The sequence below is a fragment of the Urocampus carinirostris genome, chromosome 4 (genome assembly GCF_059441175.1).
Source record: "Urocampus carinirostris isolate Australia breed hairy pipefish chromosome 4, RoL_Ucar_1.0, whole genome shotgun sequence".
NCBI lineage: Eukaryota > Metazoa > Chordata > Actinopteri > Syngnathiformes > Syngnathidae > Urocampus > Urocampus carinirostris.
The window spans coordinates 47,494,959-47,521,587 of NC_142352.1; the positions used below are offsets into that span (position 1 = coordinate 47,494,959).

Below are 26,629 nucleotides of genomic sequence, written 5' to 3' on the forward strand. Positions count from 1 at the left end.
GCTTTTATATAAAGGATTCTTTAGCGTTGTACAGCCAAAAGGAGTTTTTTTTTTTTGCGTGACACCTTAACTGTAAATCGTAGTGAAAGCGTGCCCTATATATTCTGAAAAGTACTGCTTTTCAATTCAGCTTTGGTTTGGTTCTGCATGCATCTGAATAGGATTATTAATTCAAGTTTTGAACGAGATGGAGAAAATTTGCATGCAATTACATTTGTCTCTGAGCCATAGGTACTCATAGAAAGAGTCATATATGGCTCGCGAGCCATAGGTTCCCGACCCCTGATATATAGTATGCAATACGTCATATATGAAGGAATAGGTACAGTGACTAAAACATCAGAATATGATGTCCAGGGATGAGACGGTGTTGTTCATATTTACGGGCCATTAATAACAATAATGTAAAATGGTCTTGCGGGCCGGATATGATTACATGGGGGGCGGACGTGGCCCGCGGGCCGGGAGTATGACACATGTGTGTTAAAGGGCCTTTGTTTCGTATAATTTGGCATTTTGTATTTTATATCTATATTCAAATTATTTATGTATTTAAATGAATAAATAACTAAATAGATGAATAAATGAATAAATAAAATGATCCCATCAAAGAATAAAGGAATACGTGATTTCAAATAAGATCCAGACAATTTAAAAGCTCCATTAAAATACATAAATAAGTAAATAAATAAATGTGAAATGAAAGCGTACTTAACAAATGACTGTCCAGCAATACAGTAAAACAAAAACAGACCAAAAAACATGCCTAACCCTCCTCACAAGTGCAACCTGGTGGTGTTTGGGTCACTGGTCAAATACAAACAAAAGAAATTTGCCTGAGCAGTGATGGACAGGCGCGTGCTTACGTGGAAGGGATTTAAGTAACGGATTCAATGTAGCCAAATGTGGAACAGTAAATGTACACTTTCTTTTTCACAAATATACTCAAGTAAAACGAAAAAGTATATTAGTTTAAAAAAATACACCTAGAAGTACAGAATGTCCCAAAACTAAATATAACAGAGTGAAAGTAACTACTGACTTTAAAAAATAAGTTAATAAGTTACACACTACTTCTTACTGAGTTAGTAACTGAATTACTCTGTAGTAAAAGTAACTAATTACCAGGGAAAGTAACTATCTACGTTACTTTAAAAATAAGTAGTTGTCAAAGAATTTGAATTTTTTTGAGCAGTATTTGAGTGGGGTGAATAAAGAATAATAGACAGGTAGTTGTGATATAAAACCTTGTAATACGCAACTCACTAGCAACAGATTTATCAAGTCAAGTCAAGTCATTTTTATTTGTATAGCCCTAAATCACGAAGAGTCTCAAAGGGCTTCATATGCTATGGAGTAGAAGTGAGTTTTAAGCTTAGATTTAAACATTTATCCTAGACTTGAAGTGCAACAAATATCAGTTGTAAACAATATAAAGTGAGGTTAATAAATTAAATGGAAAAATTGAAAAAAAGAAACAAAATAAAAAATAACAAAGGGAAAAAAGACAGATAAAAGGAAAAAAATGAATAAACTTGGCATTTTTATACAAGCATATTAACACTGAAAAACACAGGAAATAAAATTTAATAATGTATAAATCTAAAAAAATAGATGAAATACATAGCATTGTTTATTTTTTGTATGCAAAACAAATGTAAAGCCATAAAATCCATTATGAACAATCATAAGGGAATAAAAGCGTCTCAAAGGGAACCAGCTGTTGATTGTTGGGAGCAGGCTCCCTTTTTCCACTTACGAGGGCCTGCACAAAGAGACGTTCTGTCCACAAACATTACAAGTCGGTTGCCGAACCAATGACAGACTCAGCCCTCATTCGCCTTTTATTTCGGTGCTTCAGTGAATAACATTCCCGTAATGGCTATCTAACTATATCGTAGTTGCTATTTAGAATGGTGACATGATCCACAAATAAATGATGTAAAGAACTTTAAGGAAAACGAAAAACTGCGCTTCTGAAAACAGCATCCGGGGACACGCCTTCATTGGCGTTCCGCGGCCAAAGCGAAGCACCGCTTTTGACCGTCCGTAACGGTAACGGCGTTATTACGACGGAAAAAAATTGATAGAACACCCCGTTACGTAATAACGGCGTTATTCCCAACACTGCCTCTGGCATCAAGTAAACAAAAACAAACATTTTACAGCCATGCTTTGTTTTACCAATTATTTTGTCGACACCTGAATTCACAATGGCTTACTGGAAGATATCTTATCAAAACGAAAAGCCCGGTGCCAGATTTTAATGCGCTTAATTTGTCATGAAATAAGAACGGAAGGGGGCACACCTGGCCGCGAGACATGACTGTCAGTCAACAGTCCAATTAGTATAGAACACAGTGAAGGGGTGTCTATTTATAGACATGGCTGTGAATCAAAAAGTCCACAAAAAAGTAATGTGCTGTCCAATTACTGCTGGACCTGACTGATTCAGTTCACCCAGAAAGGTGAGGGCAGAGGTGGGTAGTAGAGAGTAAGATTCACTCCGTTACGTTTACTTAAGTAAGTTTTTGGGACATTTTGTACTTCTAAGAGTATTTTTAAATCATTATGCTTTTTACTTTTACTTAATTAAATTTGTGAAGAAGAAACGGTAATCTTACTCCACTACATTAGGCTACATTTAACCCCTTACTTAAGTGTGCACATTCCTCCTATGTTTGTTTTTCTTCCGTAACACCTGTGTGATAGCCAGCTTTGCGGTCCAAGCCCAGCCCCTTTTGAAGCTGCTGTGCAGGTCGCAAACAGGTGTGTGTGAGATCCACCAAGGACCAAGATAAAACCACCAAGATAAAAAGAGAAAAAAAAACTCCACAGAAATCAAACTTAACCTGTATTATTGTTTTGGTCCTGTTTTGATTTTCGAATGTTCGAAATAAAGTTTTCATTCATTCATTGTGATTGTATTTACATGACCTTTTCAACAAGTTGATATTTCATTTCTATAAATTCATGCTATGTTTTATTGCATTGTTTCTGTTGCCCAGACAAGAGGCACTTAATGCACGTTTGGTGTTGTTTTTTTCAATCCTTAAAATAAAAAATTGGATTTCTTAATTGAATTTCTTCAATATTATCAAAACAATTTAAAATTCCGCAATTCATTAATATTGTAATGACGTTAGCTTGAGAAGGTATCCTACAATAGAGTAGTCAGGTGGTGCATCATTCTCCATGGGATGTGCTGCATCCAACTTAGTCATTTTGATAGTAGGCTGGTATAAATACATACATCATATGTGGCATTTAATTTAAGGCCTATAGGAGGCTTTTGATGTGTTGTGGCTCCTGACAAATGACTGCTTTGTCTTTCTTTGTCCAATGTGACGTTTTCAGCATTTTGTGTTGCTGACCCCTGGACTCGCTTGTTGTTCTTGCCTGTAGAGCCTGTTGAAAAAAAAACTACTACGGCTTTAAATGTGCAACTTGTTCTTGATTCAGTTCTTTTGATTCATAAATGTTTTATTGATTATGAAAATACTTAAATTTACCTTGACCATTTTAATTCATTACATGTTATTTATTGTTGTTTGGGTTGACTTTGATGATTTGATATGATGGAATGGTTGTTGAAAAACATCAATAGTTAAGATGTTCTTACAGTAACTCAGTACTTTAGTTATTTTTTTTTTTATATAATAATTTTGCTTTTACTCAAGTAGTTATTTGGATAAGTAATTTTTACTTAGACTTGAGTCTGAAGTAACAGTACCTTTTTAAGTCAAAGTTTTGGCTACTCCACCCACCTCTGAACTGGGCTGAGCAAAGACGAGAAATGAAGACAAAAGCAAGGGAGGAGATTGAATGTGAAGGACGTGAAGAAAAACGAGAGTGACAGCGGGAGAGACGTTCAGGAGGAGGCGGGCGCTCTGATGTGAATCGTGTTCTCGCCGCTGTTCACAAGCATCCTGTCATCTTCATGAATAAGTCACATGCCAAATGCTCCCCGTCCTTGCCCGCCGCTACGTGCACGCCACCCACGGCACACACTGGGCAACCGGAGCAAAGTTTAGGCAATATCTATGTGGGGCCGATACCAATTATTAGTCTAAAGTGGAGGCTGATAACTGATATTTGTAGCCGAAATTCATTTGTTCTAAAGCTTAAAAAAATGGGGTAAAAATGTTTAATGAGGCAAAAGAAACAAAGAATGTTTTTGATAAATTCAAATAAAACGTTAATAGCTTTCTGAAACCTATTAGAGTGAAGAAAGAATAAGGAAAGCATGTCAACACAACTAACATGCTAATCTTTCACTGAAACCAAAAACAGTGGCTATATATAAATATATATATATATATATATATATATATATATATATATATATATATATATATATATATATATATATATATATATATATATATATATATATATACATATATATATATATATATATATATATATATATATATATATATATATATATATATATATATATATATATATATATATATATATATGTGTATATATATATATATATATATATATATATATATATATATATATATATATATATATATATATATATATATATATATATATATATATGTCACAGACCAGAACGGACACAGGACTCAATTGCATGCGTTTCTCAGATTTTATTGAAAGAGAGTAAGGGAGTAAGGCGTGCTTGATTGCTTGATCCGAAGACTGGCGGAGAGCGGGATCAAGCAAGGCGGGGATGACACTTCAGTGTCGGAAGAAGGCAGGCGGGAATGGCACGTCGTTTCGAAAAACGGGAATCAGGCAGGAAACAGGTTTTAACAGGGACGAAGTCGGACGGGAACGCTCACTGAGTGAAACACAACAGCTCGCAGAGATCTGACAAAGTTTGAACTGAAGTCGGGGGCTTAAGAAGGGTGTGGCCACCAATCAGCTTGTCCGGGCTGTTGGCGCCAATCAAGCTTTTTATATATATATATTTTATATATATATATATATATATATATATATATATATATATATATATATATATATATATATATATATATATATATATATATATATATATATATATATATATATAAAATATACATAATGTAGTTTCTGTAATACTATTTAAACTACCGAAGGGGCTCAGGAGTAGAGCTATTTTAGTCCAATCGTTTTGCAGGCAGGAAGTCACCCCGGCTTCTCTTATCTGATGATTTATAGCAACTAATTAAATCTTAACGTGAGCATTAATAACAAATGTGAAAACCTTTCATAAGTATTCTCCTCTAGCAGTCGGCCACAAACTATGCTCAAAGACAAAAGCAAATAGAAAATCTATTTATACCTTTTAATTGAATTATTAAAATGGTGTATGTACGGACGCTCCCCTACTTACGAACATTCGACTTTCGCAAAAAAATGTAAAAAAATATCCGTAACTTAGATTTTGTATTGTGTGCACCTTTTTCCGAGTACAGGACAGTACTGTAGTGCTTATTTCCGCCGCTACCGGCATGTGGTGGCTCTGTGAGAGGTCACCCAGCATCCACCCCGAAGAAGAAATCCAGCTTCTTCTTCCTAGTTCGTGTGTAAACACAGTACTACGTGTACTGTATCTCTAGCACGCTAACTTTGACATTTTTATTGTTTAATATTTCATGCATCCATTCAATATGGTTGGTATAGTGTGACGAAGAGGGGAGCCGTTTCTTTTGAAACAAAAGTGGAATAAGAAAGCTTGATGTTTGATGAGAAAATGGTCGGAACACTTTTTTTCGGCCACGTTTTACCACGGAGGAGGAACTCTTGAAGCGCAAGTCCTAAAACTAAGTAAAACCTCACTTTATTTATCTTTATATAGCATATTATTTCATTAAATGTTTAATTTTTAGTATAAAACAATACAGGTTACTTATACAAGCCTTAAACATACAAAATATAGCACTGAAGCAACTTACAAACAAATTCAACTTACGAGCAATCGTCCGAAACCTAACTCGTTTGTAGGTCGGGCAACGTCAGTATATCATGATTAAGTCTGTCGGTGTGTATTCCCAACAAAACTAGAGAAATAAAACATGAATAAATAAAGGAAAGTTGAATGTGAGGGCAGCCACCTTGAAGTATTATTTTCGCCTAAATCCAAAACATCTGCATATGCACTCTAATTAATTTTCCACAAGACTGTGGCGGTTTTCAAAAAATACAATATCAAGAGGCACCACCAGACAAAACATTCTGACTGCAAAAAGCTAACTGGAAATGAACACTTTCACGGAAGGTGAATTTATCAAAGATTGTTCATAAGATGCCATGCTGAATCGTCTGCCTTCACATATTTTCAGCTTACCAGATCAGGCCCGCTTCCTAAAAACATTGGACATTGCTGGGCTGTACAAATAAAAATGACTTGACTTCTTTCAAACCCTGACTATACATTTCAATAGGTAAACAAAACAAAAGTTCATACATGCTGTCAGTGTAATTATGCTTCTTGTGTAAGAAGAGGTGTAAAGTTCTGCATTTGTTGAACACCATCAATATTGTTAACTGTGTTTGACCTAGAAATTATAGGCACCATACAGTATTCATGCAAGAGATATATACACTGTTAAAAAAAAGAAGCCTGAAACAGTAGTTACCCATGCATGTGGTGCCGTGGTGAAACTTTCCATATTCAAGTCGTCCTCATCTTGTTTCTTTTCATGCCAAAGGAGGCTATATACAGTGTTAGAATAATGCCATTGTAAAAAACACCGTTATGTAACGGCGATATTTTTTCAGCCACGGTATTTTAACGAATTCCTTTTTTCCGCCGTTACGCCGTTACAGTTACTGACGGTCAAAAGCAGTGCATTACTTTGAATAAAGCAGTTTTCTGCTCTCCTTTGAGTTGTTTACGTCACGTCTTTTGGGATCATGTCACCATTTAATATAGCAACAACCATATAATTAGATAGGGATTACGTATATTGTGTTGAGCAAGTGCCGAAAGAAAGGGCAATGATAGCCGAGTGGCGGAATAAGTGAGCCACCAGTGCTGTTGACATTTGTGGATGCAGTAGCAACCAACTCGTGTGGTTAATGGACTGAACGTCTCCATTAGCCGTTTCTTGAAAGTTAACGAGGAGAGACGTCTCCCCACCAATCAACAGTCAATCCCCCCAAGACACCTTTTTTCTCTTGTGATTGGTCAAAATGCAATTTTTTGGGGTGTCTGTGTTGTTAACTGTAAGTTTGCTGAGCATGAAAAAAGTAAAAATTATTTTGTGTTTTATCTTTTTTGGTAGATTTATAAACATGTTAATTTTATTTCCTGTGTTTTAAGTGGTAATGTATTTAGATGAAAATATGATTTTTTTTTCTTCTTTTATATCTTTTTTATCCTTTTGTTATTGTATTTTTTCTTTTGTTTCTAATTGTCTTTTTTTCTTATCTTTTTTCCCCTTTTAGAATTCATTCAGTGCGCAATGTTACATACTAGTTGGTAATGTAAGAATTAAAGCAGTAAAAACAAACTGAAGAGCCGTTTCGGACTTGAAAGAGCAGGCTTTAGTCAACTGACATTTCTTTCAGATTTAATTTCCCCCAATGTTGCTACTCGGAGCATTTGCTCAGAAAATGTTAGTCTTCTAGTGATCCCAAAATCCACAGGTGTGAGCGTGGTCTCCATTCAGACCCTGGTGCTGTAGAATGCTCAGTGGAACTGTTTAAATCTAGGCCTAAAACACAAATGTTATTTATAGCTTATGAACGACCTTTATTGATGATGTCTGTGTATTGTTTGTTGATGCCCTTGCAACATCCATTACAGCCTGGTCATCCTGGAAGTGGGATTACCTCATGTGTGGTCCGTTCTCAAGGTTCTTTATTTTTCTCATGCTGAGTGTTTTGAGTTTTTCCTTTCCTTCATGTAGGTTTTAGATCTGGGGATGGTGTAATAGTACGTTACAGCTACCTGATGCCTACCTCAGGCTGCCACTGGCGGACGAGGTGATAAATCACACCTCCCGAGATGTCACCTAAACGCTTCTTATCCTTTGACCCCAGGTAGCAAGGCTAGTGTAAACCACGGCCAACATATCACTGCTAACATAGTCCTCCGGCTCTGAGGCTGACCCGCGGGTTAATAGAAATGTTGTCGGGATTTTATACTCACTCAGCCGTACAGCGAGCAGCCCAACCCGGTGAAAGGGAAGAACACAAAAGGGAAGAAGGATGACAGCGACAGGCAATGTGCTGACTAAGCACCAAAAATGGGAGGCAAGCCAACAAACAAATTCAACTGACAAACAAGCCTTCAGAGTAAACAATTTTATTTAAGCGCCGTGCAAGAAAGCAACATTTTAAACACGGCAGCAGGGCTGCCGGATTCTTGAGGGCGTCCACAATGAGCAGGGGACAATGATAAATGGAGCACTGCACATTCCCAAATGATAAATAAAATAATTTAGCACAATATAAATAAACTACTGGAAATTGCTCTCCTAACCACAATCACTCCCAACATCAATTTTTCATCCTGTTCCATGTCAAGTTCTGTTTATTTCTATGTCCCCCAATCACAAGCAGTCTAAAAAGGGCTGTACAGATTACAGAATACTATTACACCATCCCCTGATTAAAAACCTACATGAAGGCAAGGAAAAACTCAAAACCTCTGTCTGGGGAAATGAAGAAACCTTGAGAAGGGGCCACACACTAGGTAATCCCCTTCCAGGACGACCAGGCTGCAAAGGACATCAACGGACAATACACAGACATCATCAACATGAATAATAAGTAATAAAAGAATGTGCAGTCAACAGCTTTCAATGGTTAACATCACGCATAAGCTATTGAATTTAACTGTTAAACCTAGGTTTGAACAGGTTGCAGATCTTATCTCAGAGGGCAGAGCATTACACAGCACCAGGGCACTAATGGAGAACGCTCTTAAACCTGCAGATTTCTTGGCTCCAGGGATCACTAGATGTGATTGTTGGCCAAAATCACCATTCTTTCCTACTCCCGAGTACTCACAAATAAAATAGGAAAACTCGGGTTTGTTACGGGCTCAAGTTAATTGGTCGGGCTCAGGCTGATTCAGGCTTTTTTACCCCCGTTGGGCTGGACTTTTTTTTAGGCCCGATCTTATCTCTTCTGCCAGGGTCGTCGGGGCACCACTTCCTTGTCTTGTGTCTCGTGTGAGTACAGCATGGCCGTGACCATCCCTCACTAGGTCATTTTTTTTATTAAAGTTTTATTACTTGAAAGGAAAACAGATAGTAATGCTTTCCCTTACCAGTAGAAGTATTCTTAACTACAGCATTATGATATACATCAGATCAAATTTGACATATTTGGTAACAACCTGTGTGATTTGTAGTTTTGTATTTTTCGAGAATGAAAAGGTTGCCTCAAGTATCACAAATTTCAAGAACTACTTTACAAAGGTTGAATAAATATGTTCAAAATGAGAGAGAATAAAAAGATTACATGCAAATACATCACCTGAAAATGTCATTGACCATGCGATCCAGTGTAATTTTTCTCAGACAAATCCGCCTGCCCCTTGATTTGGTCTTAAAGTTTGAGACAACAGAGCAGGCTGCACTTTTACATTTCCGAGAGACCTCATTTAGATCTTGACAGTAGGAAATGTCACCTGACAAGCTCTGACAATACTGATGCCATACAGGTGGAGGATGCAATATGAAGAATGATTGTGTTCCTGGACAGGCTAGAGCAGCCGCACAGCATTGCAGTGATTTCAGGTTCAAACACGATTTCAGCACTCTGTGGTTTTTCCTCTGGGTTTTTTTTTTTTTAATTCAGACAAGCATATTTTGCCCGACATTGCTGGGCTGGGTGTTGCCGGGCATTCGACTTAAGCGCCAGAAAGCCACTAGGACCATACCTTTTATTTTGAGACAAAATTCAGCAAAACCACTAAACCCGCTCCCCAGACAAATTTGTTTTTCAGCGCATTAGATTTATCTGTGTGATGTTAGATGATTTGATAAAAATTTAAGAAATAAAAATAATGCCAGAGCCTGTGTCCCATATCAACAAATATATCACTTTAAACTTGTCTCCAACCCACAGTTAACATCATTGAGGCTCATTTTGACCTTTTTTTTCCAATAAGTATTGGTTTCAAAACAAGGTAAGAATTGTTCTGTGTGCTTTGATAGCATTTGTGGGTAATGGGTTTGTTGTGTGGGCTTTTATCATAAAGTTTCTCAACAGTGAACATATAATATCAAGGTTTATTTAACGATGTACAGTCAAAACGGAGTCTGTTGGTGTCACACTTTGACTGTAAACTGTAGTTGAAACTGCCCTTAATATACTGGACAGAAAAGAAAGTATGGTTAGAGTAGCTTCGGCTATGCATGCACAAACCCAGCCCTAAGCTTAACTGAATTGTAACGCTATGGTGGAATATGCACAGGTAACACAGGTAACATTGTATCACCAAGCGGTTTGTACTCATGAAAAGAGCCATATAGGTTCCTGAACCATGCACTAGGGAGTGCCAAATAGCATGGCCACATGCAGCTCTAGAGCCACTTCTACGCGAAAGCTGATTGATTAGCTAAAACACTCCCAGAAGCCTAAAGTGCAACTATGTAAATTGGTAGACTAACCGACATTTATAAATTGCCCTTAAGTGTGATTATTAATGTGAACTGTTAAGTGGTCCTTTAACAGTTAAAAGATTACCCAGACAGCTGTAATATTCTCTAGCACTTTAGTTCACAACGGTCTGACTTCAGGACCATTCCATCAGAATGACAAGCTGTGGCTAAATCAAGAAATAAATCCACTTTTCTACTTTATCAAATGAAAGCATTGTGCAGTTTATATCAGAGATAGCAGAATATATTCATCTTTTGGGGGGAAAAAATATTAGCAAAACCACTTGTAGTGCCATACATACTCGCATGTAAGCCTACATTCTGTACAAGCGACTCCCTAAAACTCCTGTAAAATAGCCACATACTAAAAGAAATTCGTACCCAAAACATTAAAAAATATTGTACCAGAACAATAGTTGTTACTTCTTTTTATTACTTAATTAGCGTTAATACTTAATGTTTTACCTGCAAGGAAAAAAATGGAATCGGGGTAGGCATTTGAAACCTTTGGCTTCAGCCTACTCCCATTGAGCACCTGTTTATGTAAATATTATCGTAAATCTCTTTTTTGGTTTGCAAATATATTGTTGTTTCTCTTGGTAAATTGTTAATGTTCTTTTTTTGTGCATGCTGTCCCTAAATGAAGCTTCTATCAATCAATCGTGTATATAATAAAGATCAATATGCTAATAAAAAGCAAGAACTTAACATTTTTAAAACATTTAGTGTACTTTCATGAAGCCTTTCAAAGGTTGATACAATATTTTAGTATTTCCTATATCATTTACTTATCTGACTCAATCGTTGTCACCTTTTTTCCACTTTTACTTCCGCTTACCGGAAACTTTCTTGGGACCCGTTAATATGGGCAGAAAAGGGAAATAAAACAAACAAGATCTCAATTACATTAGATGTGGTACCTTTCAAACAAATTTTGGGACAGCGCTGGTTGACTGAACAGGAAGGTGAGATTCAGCAGAGCATTATCACCATCCACTGGCAAGGCCCACTTAAAAAAGGTCCAAGACCCACTTTTGAGTCCCGACCTACCAGTTGAGAAACACTGCTTTAGCATACTCTAACATGGATGTGCAGTTCCATAAAAAGACAGAAAAACAGTTTGTGTGTTTTTTTTTTAATATCCTATAAAGTGTTAGACTGTGGGAAGTCAACTTTAGCCTCATCTCAAGCTCAATGCCCACGTCTGTTCCTATTGCCTTCTCCTCTTCCTTCCTCTCTTCTGCCTCCGGGTTACCGTTAAATTATAGATGCTTATTAGAAAAGGGCAATACTCAGCATCCCAAACAAACTGAGCGGCGATTGACATGAAAAGAAGAAGCAACAGCAAAAATGCTGATGGTGAGATCACAAAGTGAAGGAGCCCTTGGCGGCAGCGTAAAGCAAAACCTGGATGTTTTTATAGTATTTACTTTTTTAATTTCCAGGTCAACTACAGAGTAAAGTGCCACCGTAATAACAAGTACAGAGACATCTTGCGACTTCACGATTTGGTTATGACTGGTTCACTGCTTAGCAGATTTCCTTTGTTCATTTTGATATGTATTCTTTTTGGCTAAACAGAGAAAGATACTTTCTAACGCTAAACCTGCTCAGGAGCTACATGTGGGTCCTTGGCCATAACCAAGGGACTACTGTACATCTAATACGATTCAGACCAACAAAAATTTTATTTAGGCTCACTTTGTTACTTTCACTAAATAAAGTTATGTAACCATATTCCAATATTCTGTAAACTAATCTGTATCCATAAAATGTCATCTTAAACTAAGTGGTTACGTGTACAACCTTACTGATATTTCTACAAGTGTTTTAAGAAAATATAGAATGTAATGTACAGCACGTAATAATTGTTGGTGGGGTGCACGGATTGCAATTTTTGGGCTGATCGCTATCTCCAATAAATGGATTTAGACACTTGATAATTTCCAATAGACATTTTTTGTCATTCAAGCAAACCTTCAACTTTTTAAAAGTTGTCTTATCATTTAACATTGTACAAAGTATGCCAAGCAATCAAACGGTTGTTCAATTGGTATTAAAAGAGGAAAAGGTTTTCCTCCTACGTGTGTTCGTTAAACAGGTTGTGCGACACAACTGGTAAAACAAGAGTTGGGCAGTTATTTTTGAGATATTTCTTACGATAAAAAAATAAAAAATAATAAAACAATATTCTGGGCTTCTAAGGGCATAATAAGAATGTAATGGTTTCACAAGTGTGCTTTACAAAAAGCTGACAATCATTTATATACCGAGAGGCTATGACTAAAACGAAACATGGGTCTCCCAAAGTCCCAGATTCACACCAGTCCTTTTTCCAGACTCAATTCTGCAGATGATTTGATGAGACTCAAGGTAAGATTTAAGGCCTCCAACAATGAATTACAGCACCAATTAGAACAATGAAGGGACTGTATAAAGACTAGATCAATGAGTACCATAAAACATTACTTAAATAAAGGAGGGAAATAGAATATTTCCAATAACTTATATTCACACATGTCACTTTCTAGACTGAATCCTGCAGGTGATTTGGTAAGACTCAAGGCCTTTTCTCCATAAGAACACCTCCTAGAACAATAGACTGCATAATGGCAAAACAGGGGTCTCCAACATGGCCCACGTGCACCCAAGTGAACCCCAAGGACAGCTGAGGTGCCTGTAGACCTGTTCTGAAAATACTTTCCCAGTTCTGCATAATTGCGATTTTCTAGTAAAATGATTTGTTTAGTGGTTGACTGAGTATATTAACCCTTCTTCCAATAATAAACTGGTAATAACATAGTAATAACATTATGATTTTTTAGTTTAAAAATGCATATGAAACGGGGTGCCCTTTGGACCAATTAGTAACAAAAGTAGCTCTCAGCTTGGAGAACGGAGACATTGAGACATCAAGTGAATAAAACACAAAGTAAATATTAATTAATTAAAACTAGCAGTAACTATGACTAATTAAGTGAAAGAGATATAAATGAATGAAATCATCAAAGGTTGGAAACTCATACATCCATGACTATATATGCAGGGACACATTTTATAATTATATCAGTGCAGAGCAGGTCTCTGACATAAGAATGAAAATTGAATTACTTATTTTACCAGAAGAAGACCTTTTTAGATAATGGAAATGGAGATGAGATTGGTTGAAAAGATCGGTGCATTTTAGAAGACTTGTGCAATCACCGATACACGATAGTCTAGGGTTAAACAGTTGGCACCCCTTAGACACTGACAGTTTGCACCTAAATCAATATTTTGGTGTCCTCAAGAAGAGTGTTGTTTCCAGCAATGCAACCAAGTACCAAGCGTTTGGTACATTAGTGTGTGTGTCTGTGAGTGGTGTCTTCGAGTGATTACAGTATGTGTGTGCGGTGTTGAAGGAATTGAAGAGTCATTTCCTGTGTGAGAGTCTTGAAGTTTGGAGAATCTGCCCTAATCCTTCACTAAGTTGAGAGTTAGCACTTGTGAGTGTCACTTCATGCATGTAATGCCTGCGGATTATGTTCTATCCACACTAAATGGACAGGGAAAAGGCAGAAATGCAATGTGAAGGCAAGAGAAGCGTGGAGAGAACTCTGTGGAGATTTACAAGAAATTTCCTTTTTTTTGGGGGTTTTTGAAATTCCCCATACAGTAAGTTCATGGTTCACAGAACATTCTAATATCTAATATCTAATTAATTACCATATTGAATATAAAGAAAACAATAAAACATCAATTTGTTAGGAGTGGGTGGCAAGAAGACATGGGGGATAAAATATGGTCACCAAAATCTGAAACAACTGCACCTGCCTAATTTGCCAAGGGTTTTTGGCTGTTGTCAAATAATATAATATCAAGTGGCACTACTAGACGAAACCTACGGACTACAAAAAAAGCTAACTGGAAACGAACTCTGTGAAAAAGTGAAGCAACTGGAAGCTGTTTATATATATATATATATATATATATATATATATATATATATATATATATATATATATATATATATATATATATATATATATATATATATATATATATATATATATATATATATATATATATATATATATATATATATATATATATATATATATATATTTATATATATATATATATTTATATATATATAATATTTATATATATATAATATTTATTTTCTTTTTTTTAACAACCATTCAATCAGATCATCAAATCATGAATAAATATCAGGTCTGTGTGATTGGAAGTTTGAGTACATTGACTGTTTGTTTGGATGAACCCTCGCTGGATTAAAAAAAACATACATTTGTGAGGCTACAGCTATACACACTGCGCATGCAGTATCTAATCGTACTCGTGAGTGCCAACAGGTGGTTGTATTTGTAACTGAACTAATCCAAATTAAATGAGCGAGGTCTTTGACAAAATAAATGTGCCTAAGCAGAGACAGACAGACTGGTACTTACGTGGAAGGGATTTAAGTAAAAGGTTCCTTGTAGCCTAATGTAGTAGAGTAAGAGTATAGTTTCTTCTTCACAAATCTAAGCAAAAGTAAGAAGTATAGTGATTTAAAACTACGACTAGAAGTATAAAATGTCCCTTAATAAAGGAAATGTAACGGTGTAAATATAACTTGTTATTATCCACTTCTGCTAGCAACATGTTACATACTTCTTGCATCATCGCATGTCTGTTACCACGTTACTTATTGATTACATGACTGACGCACACGACGCACCAGCAAAAGAAAGCATGCTTAGATGTTATGGTCCCTGCTGAGCCAGCAAACTGTTGCATACATCCTCACGGGCTACAGAAAAAAACCCAAAGGTGCCTCTGGAGAACACAACAGTAAATGAAGCTCACACTCTGAAATCCATCAGGCACGCTCACACGTTTTGCTCTCCCGACGGACACAATAGTCGCATCTGTCGGCCTCGGCGAGTGAGAAACAATCACACCGTGAGAGAAAAGTCTCCTGCCACAATTTTTGGTTCACTCTCTCCCCCGGATTCTCCTCTCCTGGTCCATGGCGATTCTGATCACAGTGGAAAAAAATGTCCCTAGATAGCTTGCTCAATAACTTGCTCAATCGTTTTTTAAAAATCCATGACTTGTAATTTAATTTGATGTATTTCCTGTAAAATAACATGTTACAAGATATACACAGTAATAATGTGTTGATAATTTTGCACATACAGTAAGTCTATACAGTATAAGTCGCATCCCCTGCCAAACTATATAAAAAAGAAATGTGATTTATAATCCGAAAAATGCCGTATACGAAAGCCTCAAATTTGAAGCTACAGAGGACGTTTGGGGCCCTGTCAAAGCAGCCCGGCGAGGTACCCACAATGCTCACACATAAAAATGGGTCTCAGGAGCATGACTTTGACCCACTCTGTGTATGTGTGACACAACCCGGGAGACTACAACAGACTTTTTGTGAGCCACAATGAAAGCATCTCAACTATGAGCTTGGAAGGCGCAGTGACAGAGCAAGGGCTTGCCAGCTCGAGCTGGCACAAAGCTCAAGCCAACTAAGCAGCTGCTCGAGACCTCCTGCCCACTAGGGGGTCCAAAAAAAGCCAGAGGATAATTATTATTTTTTCCAATACTCATCATGTTTCATGACCGATTTATCTATCATTACTTCAAAAAGTAAATTCTATCCATCAGTTTTTTATACTGTAATCTAGGGGTAAGGAACCTTTTTGAGCCAAGGAGACATAAAAGTGTAATATTTTGATTTTGATTTTTTTTTTTTTTTGGAGAGAGAGAGACACATTTTATATTCAAGACACAATTCAACAAAATGGCCAAACCCGCTCTCCAGACTAAAGCAAAGTCGTCAGCACATTGTATTTAACTGTTTGGCGTTTGACGATTTGATGAAATCTATGAAATAATAATAATACTAGAGCCTGTGTCCCATATCAATTTAAATATACCACTTAAGATCTGTCTCCGTCCTGCAGTTCCTAAGACTGTTGAGGCTCATTTTGACAGTTTATATTTTTGTCCTAAAAAATGTTTCAAAACAAGGAGAGGGAAAAGTTTTTTCATAAAAATGTCACCAAATACTGCAAATGACAATACTAACGCATTTACCTTCCGTGCAGACAGCACAGGGCGAGGAGAAGGAATTTTCAATTTTTCTCGTTGGCTTCTCATCGTTAAGTGTTTCAACAATGGACATAAACTCCTTAATGCGCCTCCATGTAAAATCTTTCCCGATTTACAGCCAAAGCGAGGTCTGTTGGTGTTACACCCAGACTGTAAACTATAGTCAAGACTGTGCCCTGTTTTTACTGGATCGAACCGGATGTTATGACAGCATCGCTTTGGCTTCACATGCGACACAATCGGCTCGGCATAAATCTATACTAAATATTTGCACATGTTCTACTTTATCCCAGAGCAGTATGTACTCATGAAGAGACATATATGGCTCCAGAGGCATAGGTTCTCAACCCCTACAGTAATCCCTCGTTTTCCGTGGTGGCTGCATTCCAAAAAGGTCCCGCAATAGTCAAAACAAACAACAATAAAAAAGTCATTGTTTCTACTTTTGGTAAAATGTAGGAAAAGTCATGAAATTTGAAGTTAAAAAAAGATCAGGTGACTTTTGGTGCGGGTACTTTGACCCGAAGACAACAGTAGAGTTCAATGAACCTTTATGTTTTATCCGCCATGCTTATCTGCTTTTATCTTACTTAACCTCGGTCGCTAACCATGTGGTCCCAATTTCTTCATCCAAATCCTTCCGAATCGACAAAAAACGTGGAACAAACCGAACGTTTCGGCACCAATTGTCAAAGATAGTCAATATTAAGACTATTTGGTGGCTGTATTTACACAGATAAAATACATATATTGTTAAAAACTACATCGTGATAGCAGCTGCAAAGTACTCACAAGGCTCTCATGTTGGTTGAAAAAAGGAGAGAGAGAGAGCCCAAACGGTGGGCGTGTTTTATTATACGTCAGTGAAAACAGGACACACATGAGCACGACTTCACAATAAAAGGATATAAGATTGATAAACGCACAAAAGATGTAATTACACTCATTATCATTAAAAGCACAATACAATTTACTTCAGATAATATTTGTCGCCTTAATGTGAATGTTATGGAAAACTACTTTTTCCTTCCTTTATTGTCTCAGGAAATCCCAATTTGTTGGCAATAGAAAGCATCATGTTTTCAATTTGGTGCTTTTTTTGGGTACAGAGCGTTTTTTACGTTTTGTTTTGTTTTTGTTTTTTGTTTTTTTAGAAGGTGGCAGAGAAACTTGATATTAAAAAAATATTTGAGTGTATGTAATGTAGGTTCATCAAGCTGTTTTACTGTACATGTGTACAGCTTAGACTGCAACATTATTGACGCAAAGGAAGACACAGGCTGAAAAGGGGGTACAAAGAACAAAGGAGGTACAAAGAGACAAACAAGCAAGAGCTCATTCACAAAGCACATGCCATGCCAATAACAGTACATTCGTCATGTGATCTGAACCCTTGCTTGTTTTCTCTCATTTTACCTCCTTTTGTTATTAAAAACCATCTTTCTGTTAAAGCAACCCTGCCCCAGTTCCTGCCTCCCCCAATTTGGTCCACCTGCAAAACGAACACCCGAGGGCCCAGGGGGAGGCTTCAACATCCCAAATCCAGTTGGCACCTGCTGGTGGACGGAGGTGTAGCAGACCCTAACAGGATATTTTCCAAACACAACACAATTATTTAGAAAAAATGGGTGTAAAGGATTTAAATTTTTGGCAATGAATGTGTTAACTTGTTTATTTTAACAGTTAAGTAAATGCAGTTTTATATCTGGATCAACTCACTATGCTATACAAACTTAACACTGCCCTCTGGCGGCCGGAGAGAGCATTTGGTTTGTATATGTTCAAACAAATGATCACTTATGACCGAGAGACTCGCTTTATCTTTCTGACATTCACAGAATTTTATGGAAGGCTAGATTATATCATCTAATGGGCCCGCATGCTGTATGTTTGGCATTTCTGGCTTTCCTGCTACCTAAATTGCATAACGCAAACAATTCTGTGTACCATTGTGGCCTGCTTATTGTTTTCTAAGCCGACTGCGGGCAATGATGACACACAGTTGGACTTGGGATAATATTTCAGTTATATCAGACTGTCAGAACTTTATTCAGCTTCAGCAAAAGAAAGACTTGTCGGCGTCACCCCGCGCACCTCACGTCAACGGCGATTGCCGCCACGTACTAAACACACGTTTTCCACGGCTGGCACAATGCCTTGGATATGTCAAGAGGGTGACGTATCCAAGGCGTTGTGTGGCACATCAGCTTATGTGCACCCGTGTTAAGGCGGAACACATGTTCGGACCGCCACCTGTCGCAGAGGAAACGGGAGCCTTGAACACCCTGCTATTTTGCTATTTCTCCCACTTAGATTTGGGGTCTGAAATTTTCATTATAGGCACATATATATACACGTGTACTAGAATGACAATAAAGTAGATCTGAATCTGAATCTGAATCTGAATCTGAATGTGCACTGTGAGAGGGATAAACTAAAAATAAAAATCCAGAAATTACAATGCATGATTTTTTTAACAATTTATTTGTGTGATATAGCTGCAAAAAGTATTTGAACACCAGTGTATCATCTAGAATTCTGACCCTGAAAGACCTGACAGTCCGCCCATTAGAAGTCCACCTGCACTTCATGTATCATCCTGAATCAGATGCACCTGTTTGACGTCGTGAGCTGCATAAAGACACCTGTCCACCCGTTACAATCAGTAAGTCTTTAACTTGTTACATACAAAAGACCAAAGTGCTGTCCAAAGACACAAAAGACAAAATTGTACACCTCCACAAGGCTGGAAAGGGCTACATAGCAATTGCCAAGCCGCTTGGTGAAAAAAGGTCTACTGTTGGAGCAATCATAGGTAAATGGAAGAAGCTAAACATGACAGTCAATCTCAATCGGAGTGGAGCACCATGCAAGATATCACCTAGTGGGGTCTTAATGATTCTAAGAAAGGTGAGGAATCAGCACGGAACTACACGACAAGAGTTGGTTAATGACCTGAAATGAGCTGGGACAACCGTTTCCAAGGTTATTGAAAGAAATACACGAAGACGTCATGGTTTGAAATCATGCATGGCACGAAAGGTTCCCTGCTTATACCAGCACATGTCTAGGCCCGTCTTAAGTTTGCATATGGTCATTTGGATGATACAGAGGGGTCATGGAAGAAAACTTTGTGGTCAGATGAGACCAAAAAAAAAACCAACTTTTTGGTCATAATTCCACTAAGCGTGTTTGAAGGAAGAAGAATAAAGAGTACAATCCGAAGAACACCATCCCTACTGTTAAGGGTGCTTTGGGGGTGTTTTTCTGCACATGGATCAAGACAAGTGCACTGCATTAAAGAGAAGATAACTGGGGCCGTGTATTGTGAGATTTTGGGGAACAACCTCCTTCCCTCAGTCAGAGCATTGAAGATGAGTCGGAGCTGGGTCTTCCAACACGACAACGACACTGCACACTGCCAGGAAAACCAAGGAGTGGCTCCGTAAGAAGCATATCAAGGTTCTAGAATGGCCCAGCCAGTTTCCAGACCTGAACCCAATCGAAGATGTTTGGAGGGTGATCAAACTTTGTGTTTCTCACCAACAGCCCAGAGACCACACTGATCTAGAGAATATCTGTGTGGAGAAGTCTGCTTTGATCCTGCAGCGTGTGCAAACCTGGTGAAAGACTACAAGAAATGTTTGACCTCTGTAATAGCAAACAAAGGCTACTGTACCAAATATTATCATTAATTTTCTCAGGTGTTCAAATACTTAATTGCAGCTATATCACACAAATAAATTGTTAAAAAATCTCTCTCTCTGTCTCTCTCTCTGTCTCTCTCTGTCTCTCTCTCTCTCTCTCTCTCTCTCTCTCTCTATATATATATATATATATATATATATATATATATATATATATATATATATATATATATATATATATATATATATATATATATATATATATATATATATATATGTATTTCAAAAGAAAGTTTCTGTTTCTGTTTATTGTAACAGTGTTATTCTCAATACTCCTCACCGGAAATGATCCCCACTTCACGTCACTGATGACAGGGACTTTTGTGATATTTTGTCAGTCCTTTTGTCAAAGTTAACCTTTTCAACGCCTTACTTCAATTTACTACAATTTATTTCAGTCACAATGGAACCTGACACTGTAAAGATAATTGGTAAGGGATGCCATTCTTACCGTAAACACCTTGGCAGCGGGCAGTGGGATATACGCTAGAAAACAACAAAATCCACAAAAGCTCCATGTTCAGCTGTATTCCGTCATTCCCTACACAAAAGAAAAACAGAGAACATCCTGTCACTTTTCAAAACTGAGTGATTGCTGTCACTAGTACAATAAGCCTTTTTGGCCAATTGTTTTTTTCTTCCTCCCCTTCATTCTGAAGCTTTAAGCCGTGAAAGTAATATTCCCGAACAAGCTCCTGTTGCACGCCCTACAACATTTCATTCAATTTATAGGGCGGGTAATTCAATCACAAATGGTGGATTATGGAAAGCTTACAAGCGATGCATGTTAACGCATCAGAGACAGCGTGCAGGCAGGCATTGTATTTGGAAGCACTTTAGCGTGACTGTCTCCTGGTCACAGTGAAGTACAGGTGGTCCGGGTCAGTCGGTACCAATGTTCCCGCTAAGCTGCGCGCGTGGGCAATTGCGCACTGGTCAGATCTTCTCTGCGCACAGGAAAAACTATCCAGAACATGAAAATCAGGACTTGAAATATCAAAAGTAATTCACAAGCAAATACGGCAACAATGCCGGTTCTGCCTACAGTGTTTTTTATACGTGGTATTTTGAAGTCAATGTCAGCACGAATTTTAGTAAATGAGCGTAGGCGCATATACAATCTCGAGTTCTGACGCAGGGAGTGGGTGAGAGGGACTAGAGAGACAACAGGGGCAATGGAGGAGATTCAGGGGAAAAAGCAAGAAAATACAAATAAAAAGCAAGGGAAAAGACACAAAAGAAGAGAAACAATAAAGAAAAAAAAGAAAAAAGGAGAGACAAAAGCGCGGTAAAGAATTCTTAAAAAAATCAAGAAAAAAGAAGAAAAGAATAGGGTACCTTTGATCAGTTGGTTAAATAATTTGTAAATATATAAAGTCAATATTTTTTGGGCAACAATGTACAGTGGGACCTCGCTACTTCACGGTTCCACTGTTCGCGGGTTCAAAATACTGTACTTCCTCTTAAAAGGTGTGATTAAATACTGTTCTGTTCTTCTATTGTGCAACAAAATAAGTAGGGTCGTTCAGGTGCTGGAACCTATCCCAGCCATCTTCAGGCAGTGGGCAGGGGACACCCTGAACTGATTGCCAGTCAGTTGCAGTGCACACAGAGACAGACAACTCACTCGCTCATTCACATCTGAAGACAATTTGAACCGGCCAATTAACCTTACATGCATGATAATGGATCAATGGATATACTTCTTCATTTTGCTTGAGTAGATTTGTAAAGAAAACAGCTATAAACCACTGGCAAATCTAAATAAATTTTCAGAAATACCTAACATGAAAAAAACTAGTTGCTATGACATACCTGATGATAATGCACATCACGGTTAGGAACCGAAACGCAAAAAAAGAATTATAAACTAACATGATTGAGCAGCTGATTTGGCTTCTATGTTGACATCAAACATTCCACGATGTTTCCCTAACATTTGAAAATGAAAATCTCTACTCTTTAGGAGGAATTCACAGTTTTGAAGGGTGAGCTTCGTGAATTGTATAGATCCCAGGAGAAAATGTTTTGAGGTAGGGAGGGGTATATTGTGAGATTTTCTAGAGTGAATTGGGCGTTTGAGCTGGTGCGTTTGTGCTATCATCAGTACAGTTTGCACGGGCAGGAAAGCTGTTTTTATTTGTGATTAACATGCATTAGATTTTATCTTATTGTCAAGCTGTTTTTTTGGATGGTACCAACGATGGATATTGGAATAGAATGGAGAAAACAAAAAAGCGTCCCGAAAGATGTAAATAAACGCAAAAAAAATTATGACAGGAGAAACAATTCTTTGGTGTCTCTGATGACAAATCAGACTTTGAAGGACCAGCAATGAATAACTTGTAAACCGTATGTCGGTATTGTGTTCATAGTTGTCAATAAATGAATTCAATCCAGGCCTGGCGTATTCACCACGTTTGGCACTTACAATTTTTAGTTCGAGCTGAGAAAAAAGTCAAACAAAATGTTATACCGATTTTTAATCAAAGATGCAGTGTGCGTGTCATACACAAATAATTACAGCATTTCATCCACATTCTTCACACCTTTTAAGCCCTGACCCACTTATATGCGTGACTAATGATTGCAATTTCCCTTATTAAGCGTTAATAAACTATAAAAACACCACACGGCACCTCTTTACTCCAATAAGACAAAATATTTGGAATTTAAAAAAAGATAATTTGTGTAAATAAGTCCATTTAATTCACCCAAAAAACTACAGAAACAATTCTGTCTTCTTTTTTCCTAGTTCCTTCGCCACTTGGAGTAAATCTAGTGTTGCTTATCATACATAGCATACTTCATCAGATCTACAGATAATTTTACAGAAACTGTCATAATTTAGTTTGATTTGCGACAAAGGTGCCAGAGAATCAGTTATTCCTGTACTCTGTGTGTACTTTCCCTAAAAACTCTCTCACAGTGGGTATTAGAGTGAGGCAGGAAGAGCAGAACTTTGTAAATCTATTTAATCGATGGAAAGCAATCTTTCCCGGAATAACTTCCTTTTTTTTCATCTGTTTACTAGCAATTAGCAATATACATTGACACATTTCACCAGTGACCAAGACGATCCACAAAAGAGCCAAAATAGGCCAGACGAGATTGGTCTAACCCATGAGCGCAACCTGCTCGTTTTAAAATCCTATAATTTTTTAAATTATTTTTCTTAACAAGGGACAGGATAGGCTCAAATCTAATGAAAAAATGCTGGTTAAAAAGTTTTTTTATAAAATGTGGAGAATGCACTTCAGTCCTATTGGTTCATATTAGTGCTTTTGTCTTCCTCCCTACTCCTCTTTTGCTCGGTGAGTGTCACTTGCGGCATAGCAGCAGAGTCTGTGGAGGCTCCGGTGTATTGCGGTGAGAGTATGTTATACTAAAAAAACCGACATCGATGTAACCATCCCGTTTAGGTGGGTGCCCAAATTCAACCCAAGCACCCCCAAAAGTTATCGCACTTTTTAAACATTTTAGTATTTTTTTTACTACAACAGAGAACGGATTAGTCTTAAATAGGATGGAAAACTCTAGATTAAAAAAAAGGTAAAATAAAACAAAAATGTGAACAAAGCAGCGTCAGAAATACTCGGATGCATGGAAATATTTCAGGCTATTTTATTCTTAGCCACTTTTCTTCTCTGCTAGGTGTCTGAAGTTAAAACAGGCCATCCAGAATCAAATTTAAGATAAATTTTGATAATTATGTATGTTCTCCTAATTAGTTGACCAAATTATCATCGCATTTTGATGAAATATCCATAAACCATTTACTATTAAAAAAAAATGTATGAATTGATACTGAGTTTTATGATACCGACTTTTTATCTTTTTGGTAATAAAACAGCTTGAGTTTGAGAACACAGAGGTCGATTATGTAATTATTGTACTCATTTAAATGACTGAATTCATATTTTTAACGACCAATAGATGTTTGTATGTTGTTGGTGGAATAGGAGAGATATAAGACACTCTGGGTTCTCAGCTCCCCCAGCGCTCTGAACCTAAATTCGCCCCTGAAAAAGAATATATAAAATGTTGAATAGAATGATTCATACGTTCCATTCTTCTTCTTCAATATGAGTAGTCTATAATAAATAAATGAGTAAAAACTGGGCATGGCGTAATAATATTGTTTCTGCTAACTACAAGAGTGTAATGATGTTCAAAAACTGGAAGTGACACTCCTGAACTGTGTTGAACAGAAAAATATATTTGATCTCTTTTCGATATGAAACAAAACAATATAGTTTTTACAACAAGCTTATCCAAACCTAAAGGCCAGTAAAACCAATATTTGCAAACATTTGGGTATTTGTATGTAACTTTTGTTTATTTTCTCTGTTTTTGTTTTGTAGCACAATTGATTATAATCGTGTACAACGTTGCAATGCATTTTTGTATATATATATATATATATATATATATATATATATATATATATATATATATATATATATATATATATATATATATATATATATATATATATATATATATATATATATATATATATATATATATATATATATATATGTTTATGCGTTTGTTTAATGACGCATTTTTTCCCCTAAAAAAAACATCAAAAGTGAATTTTTATCAACCCGCCAGACACTGAACCTAAAATCCCCTCTGGGTGATCTAGCGAAAAAAATGAGATTTTTTTACCCCAGTGCAAACATTGTTATACGGCGTACACAATTTGAAATCGTAAAAAAAATATATATATATAAAATACGGGTAGCGTATACATTGACTGTTACGGCAGCGAGACCGTCTACCTTACCTTGGAGCGGTCCTGTGGGTCAACAGCTCTCCGGAGCAGCGCACTCTCGTCCCCCAAAGAAATCCAAATCCACCCAGTGGCGCTCCTGCACCTGGGAAAAGTTGAAATCTCCTCCTTGAACCACTTCAATGTAATCTGTTCGGTGGTTTGGACACTTTAAATACGCTTTCAAAATCCAGACCGTCAATATGAAAACAAACCAGTCCAAAAATAATCCGAAAGCCAAACACTTCTCCTCACACAGTCCTCCAATTGTTGCGCGCAATGCGCCGTGTGTGCGGCTGTTGGGTTTGGAGCGGCGTGGAAGCTCCGCTCAATCAGAGCCGCGTCTGTGGATTCCAAAGTGATGCTGGCCAAGCACGAGATGTGCACAGACTCAAAACGAGCGCGCCTGGCGGTGCGAAGAGAGAGAGAGAGAAACCGGGAGGGTGTGGGAGGGAGTAGGTTAGCAGGGAGGAGAAGAGGAGAGAGGGAGGACAACAGAGGCTCCACAGTGGCGAGGTCCCGTTATGACAGGTGTGGGTAACTATTTGGAGTCGCATTGGGTTAAAAAATGAGTCTCTTGGAGAAGCATACCTGTCAACCTGTACGTTTTTGCCGTTCAAAGTACATTTATTATGCATTTTAAGACGTGTACGACGTATAAGAAAATCTGTACGGAAAAACACAAATGTGTCAATGGTGGGTACTATCCGGTATACACCGCCGATCATGAAATGGCAAATCAATCAAGTCAAACAAGTTCGCCACGGTATCCTCTATCTCGGTATCGTTTTTTTTTTCCTTTGCAAACGAAGCGAGCGGTTTGATGCAGATTTCATGTGGTAGTTATGTAGTGAAAGGAAGTCCGTCTCTTTTTAGAGAACCGGTTTTTTCGGCTAAACTTATTGAAGAGAGCCATCTCTCAAATGGCTCACTTGCTTTGATGCATTATATTACGAATCATTTTTGTTGTATAAAGAAGTTAAGAAAAAAAGGTTAGATTATTTTGTATTTTGTAAGGGAAAATATAACATTTTGTAAGGGCATGGAGCCGTGGAGGTTGACAGGTATGGAGACTTATCCACATTTTTAAGAACAAATGTATATGCAGACATCTAAGCATTGTATTTCTTGCTATTTGTTTTTAATTAGATTCGTTTCTTCAAATTTGCTTTGAAACACTCAAACAAAAATAATATTGAACTTCTGCACGTGACGTCACGTTGCCCTCTCTGGCAGAACGAGACCCATGACGTACGGTAGAAGCACCCTAGCGGTCAGCACTTGATTGACGATTTGAGTTTAAACGAATACAGTGGTACATCTATTTGCAAATTGTATTCGCTCTGGGAGTACCTTCTTAACCTGAAAAGATGTATGTAGAGACGCGTTTTGTAAGTAAATGCTCTAATCCGTACTAAGTTCCGCAAAGGTACAGTATGATATATGTTTTTAAT

General features: G+C 37.3%; 1 protein-coding gene across 2 annotated transcripts in view; it reads right to left on the bottom strand.

Annotated features, from left to right (window-relative positions):
* mdga1 (MAM domain containing glycosylphosphatidylinositol anchor 1) overlaps window positions 1-25,536 on the bottom strand; it is a 316,682-nt gene extending 291,146 nt beyond the window's left edge. For both annotated transcript variants that reach the window (XM_088334739.1, XM_088334738.1), the window contains exons 1-2: window positions 25,191-25,536; window positions 20,850-20,939 (exon numbers count right to left, since the gene is read on the bottom strand). In XM_088334739.1, the coding sequence (XP_088190865.1) occupies window positions 20,850-20,916 (67 nt within the window). In that variant the 5' untranslated portion in view covers window positions 20,917-20,939; window positions 25,191-25,536. The remainder of the gene's footprint in view (window positions 1-20,849; window positions 20,940-25,190) is intronic.
* Window positions 25,537-26,629: the final 1,093 nt, after the last annotated feature.